Below are 4,355 nucleotides of genomic sequence, written 5' to 3'. Positions count from 1 at the left end.
TTTATACATCTCTCTTTTGTATTTTGTTTAGCCTAGAAGCTTGTATTATGAGAGAAAAACTTGTATAAGCTATTTTTAAACTGTCAGGTTTCTATATGGTCTGTATATGGCTAGCCGGCTTAAACTCCGCGAGTCGAGGCTAGTTTCTTATGATATTATACTATTGTACTATTACCTTGTTTATATCTTATTTGTTTCTTGTGCCTCGAGCTAGTAGCTTCATTAGTACGTTTTGCGCTTTTCAAATCCAATATTTAAGATATATCTTTCATCGGCCTTCTAGATTATATTATTCTTCTATATATTATACGTATGAGCTTTAGAACTGTCGTGACCTCTGATTAACCTTTGCTTTACGATGCGAGGTAAGGCTTAGGCTAATTAGGGTGTTACATTTAGTGGTATCAGAGCAGTTCGTCCTCGTGAGCCTGAGGGATGAACCGATTGTGCTTCATTGCATACTCTGTGTGTCTTTTCTTTGATGCTATTAGGTTATCTACTTGATATTGCATAGCATGCTTGCTTGTGAGTGCCTGTTTGGGATAATTGAAGCACTAGGCTTTTGATATTGAGACTGATCACCTTGATATTGATTGTTTGGTATAGACAGGAACCCCACATGGCCACTCGCGGGCGAGGTCGAACACGTATGCGAGAAAGTAGGAATGAGCAACCAGTTGACAATCACGCCGAATTCATGGCGGCAATGGCGAATCTCGCTAATACCATGGAAGCGAATGCTGCTGCGACTCTGCAAGCTGTGCAGAGGTTAGGCTAACCGGCGGGGAATGGCAATGGGAACGGAGAAGGAAATGCCAATGATAATGCTGAAGGAAATGGTGATAATACTGGAGGAGTTCCGATGACCTTGGCGACGTTCCTCAAGGTTCATCCGCCAACTTTCCGAGGATCCACAAATCCTATTGAAGCGGACTACTGGTTTTAGGCTATGGAGCGTGCTTTACAGGCGCAGCATGTTTCCCTCAATTAATATGTAGAGTTTGCCACTTATCAGCTAGCGGGAGAGGCCCAGCCCTGGTGGCAAGCTGAGTGTCGTTTGCTACAGCTTCAGAATGCCGACATTCCATAGGAGGTGTTCCAAATGGCTTTCTACAAGAAATACTTCCTTGAGTCTGCAAGGAAAGCAAAGGAGATGGAGCTAATGCAGCTGAAGCAAGGTTCCATGTATGTGGCTAAGTACACCAATAAGTTCGAAGAGCTTTGTAGGTTTTCTCGGGTGTGTCAGGGTGACCCAGAGACTTTTGAGAGCTGGAGGTGCATTAAATACCAAAGGGGTTTGAAGGACAACATTATGACTGTTGTGGCTCCTATGGAGATCTGTGTCTTCTCCGACTTAGTGAATAAGGCTAGAGTAGTGGAAGAGTATGCCAAGACCGTGGCGGCATCCAAGGACAGTCATGGAGGGAGCTCTAGTCGTGGGCGTGGCAAGTATTTTCATCCGAGAGGATAAAGCTTCAAGAGAGGAGGATATGTGCCTCAAGGCCAAGGGTGCTTCAGAAAGAACAATCAGAATCAGTTTCAGTATGTTAGGGGAAGAGGAAATCAGAGTAAGGATTCTCCGGATTTAGCTTGTAATCGTTGTGGACGTTTTCACCCTTATGACTCATGCAAGATTGGTTTAGATAGTTGCTTCAAGTGTGGGTTGCCTGGCCACATTGTGAAGGATTGACCTCGTGGGAGGAATCAAAATGCAGGCCAGAGTCAGCATCAAGGTCGAGTCTTTGCTGTGAATGCCAAGGATGCTTCCAAGGCGGATCCTTTGATGAGAGGTATATGTCTAATTGGTGATAAGTCCTTAGTTGCATTATATGATACTAGAGCTTCACATTCATTTATTTCGCTTGTTAAAGTTGAGGAATTAGGTTTGAAAATGTCAGAGTTACCTTTTGATCTGCATGTGCATACTCCGCATCAAACAGTTATGACTAGGTCAGGTTGTAGACAAGTAGGTTTCAAACTTGAGGGTAGAGAATTTGTACACGATTTGATCTGTTTACCAATGGTGGGGCTGGAGATGATTTTGGGGTTTGATTGGTTGTCGAAAAATTGGGTTTTGTTGGATTGCTTTGAACAGACAATTCGATTTATGCCGGAAGGAGAGAATGGAGCCGTGGTAGCTACGGGGTATTACCTGAACTCTATTATGGTGCGTTGTAGTGGGGAGGAGTGTCAGGGTTATATTCTGTTGGCTGCGAATACGTTGGGTGATGCCCAGAACTTGGATCAGATACCGGTAGTTAAATATTTTCCAGAAGTGTTCCCGGAAGATATCCCTGAGTTCCCACCTCAGAAGAAAATTGAATTTGCGATGGAATTGGTGCCGGGAGCCGGACCAATGTCGATTGCGCCTTATAGGATGGCTCCGATAGAGCTGGCAGAGTTAAAGACTCAGTTGGAAGAGCTTCTGAACAAGAGGTTCATTCGACCGAGTGTATCACCGTTGGAGTGCCAGTTTTATTGGTGAAGAAGAAAGATGGAGGAATACGCTTGTGCGTGGATTACCGACAACTGAACAAAGTGACTGTGAAGAACAAGTACCTGCTGCCAAGAATAGATGACTTGATGGATCAATTACAATGAGCTAGAGTGTTTTCTAAGATAGATTTAAGATCTGGTTACCATCAAATCAGGGTGAAGGAAGATGATATCCCTAAGACTGCGTTTAGGACACGCTATGGACACTACAAGTTTGCGGTAATGTCCTTTGGGTTAACGAATGCACCTGCTGTTTTCATGGATTACATGAACAGAGACTTTCGTCCCTTTTTGGACAAATTCATGGTGGTTTTCATAGATGACATCTTGGTTTACTCTTAAGACGGTGAAAGAGCATGAGGAGCACTTGAGGATTGTGTTGTAAATCTTGAAGGAACGAAAGTTGTATGCTAAGTTGTCGAAGTGTGAGTTTTGGAAGGAGGAAGTGAAGTTCTTAGGTCATGTGGTGAGCAAAGAAAGAATAGTCGTAGACCCTTCAAAGGTAGAAGCGGTGATGGAATGGGAAAGACCGACGACTGTGACGGAAGTCAGGAGCTTTTTGGGTTTAGCCGGATATTACCGGATATTTATCGAAGGATTTTCCCTGATTGTGCTACCAATGTCAAAGTTGACAAGGAAAGAAGTGCCATTCGTGTGGACGTCGGAGTGCGAAGAGAGTTTTCAGACGTTAAAACAAAGATTAACTTCAGCACCTGTTTTGATCTTGCCGGAACCGCATGAACTGTTTGAAGTGTACCGTGACGCTTCCTTGAAAGGTTTGGGTTGCGTGTTGATGCAACACCGGAACGTGGTGGCTTACGCATCGCGTCAGCTGAGACTGCATGAGGTGAATTATCCGACTCATGACTTGGAATTAGCGGCGATTGTGTTTGCATTGAAGATTTGGAGACACCACTTGTACGGAGTAAGGTTTAGCGTCTTCTCTGATCATAAGAGTCTCAAGTATATCTTTGATCAGAAGGAGCTAAATATGTGCCAGAGAAGGTGGATGGAATTGCTTAAAGATTATGATTTCAAGTTGAGTTATCACCCTGGAAAGGCGAACGTGGTAGCAGACGCTTTGAGTCAGAAATCTCTGACGATAGCTTGGATGAGAATTAAGGAAGAGGAGCTAGTAGATAAGTTCGTGGATCTTAAGCTAGACATTGGTGAAGTTGCTGGAAGGGCTTGTTTAAATCAGTTACAGATCTCAAGCACGTTTAAATCAGAAATACACAGGGCTTAGCAAGATGAGCAGAAGCTTCAACAACTATTTCAACCAGTTGGTGATAAGGGGCACAAAGAATTCACTAAGGATGATGGGGGATTATGGAGGTACAAGGGAAGAATTTGCATATCGAATGTAGGAAGTTTGAGGTAAGATTTGTTGTCGGAAGCTCACAACAGTGGGTTTTCTATTCATCCCGGAAACACGAAGATGTATTATGACTTGAAGAGGATGTTCTGATGGCCTGGGATGAAGGGTGATGTAGCAACAGTAGTATCCAAGTGTTTAACTTGCCAGAAGGTAAAGATTGAGCACCAGAAACTGTCAGGAATGCTACAACCTCTTGAGATTCCTCAGTGGAAGTGGGAAGGAATTGCGATGAATTTTGTGACCGGTTTACCGAGGACTAGGTCGGGATTTGATGCGATTTGGGTCATCGTGGATCGCTTAACCAAATTCGCTCATTTTCTGCTTATCCGATTAAAATGTTTTATGGAGGAGTTAGCAAGATTTTATATCAAAGAGATAGTAAGGTTGCATGGTGTGCCGTCAAGCATAGTATCAGACTGTGATCCCCGATTCACATCAAGGTTTTGGGGAGCTTTCCAAAGAGCTTTTGGTACGAAGCTAT

General features: G+C 43.6%; 1 protein-coding gene across 1 annotated transcript; it reads left to right on the top strand.

The window, feature by feature from the left end:
• The first annotated feature begins 1,102 nt into the window (after positions 1 to 1,102).
• LOC110269186 (uncharacterized) lies at positions 1,103 to 2,881 on the top strand. The gene is made up of 4 exons (XM_088506037.1): positions 1,103 to 1,445; positions 1,716 to 2,400; positions 2,652 to 2,715; positions 2,816 to 2,881. Exons 1-4 carry the CDS (start codon positions 1,103 to 1,105, stop codon positions 2,879 to 2,881), a joined length of 1,158 nt encoding a protein of 385 aa, XP_088362163.1.
• Positions 2,882 to 4,355: the final 1,474 nt, after the last annotated feature.

The sequence above is a fragment of the Arachis ipaensis genome, chromosome B2, assembly GCF_059453495.1.
Source record: "Arachis ipaensis isolate K30076 ecotype BB chromosome B2, ASM5945349v1, whole genome shotgun sequence".
NCBI classification, from domain to species: domain Eukaryota; kingdom Viridiplantae; phylum Streptophyta; class Magnoliopsida; order Fabales; family Fabaceae; genus Arachis; species Arachis ipaensis.
Note: the sequence above shows the minus strand (reverse complement) of the source record. Positions and strands in the feature narration are given on the sequence as shown.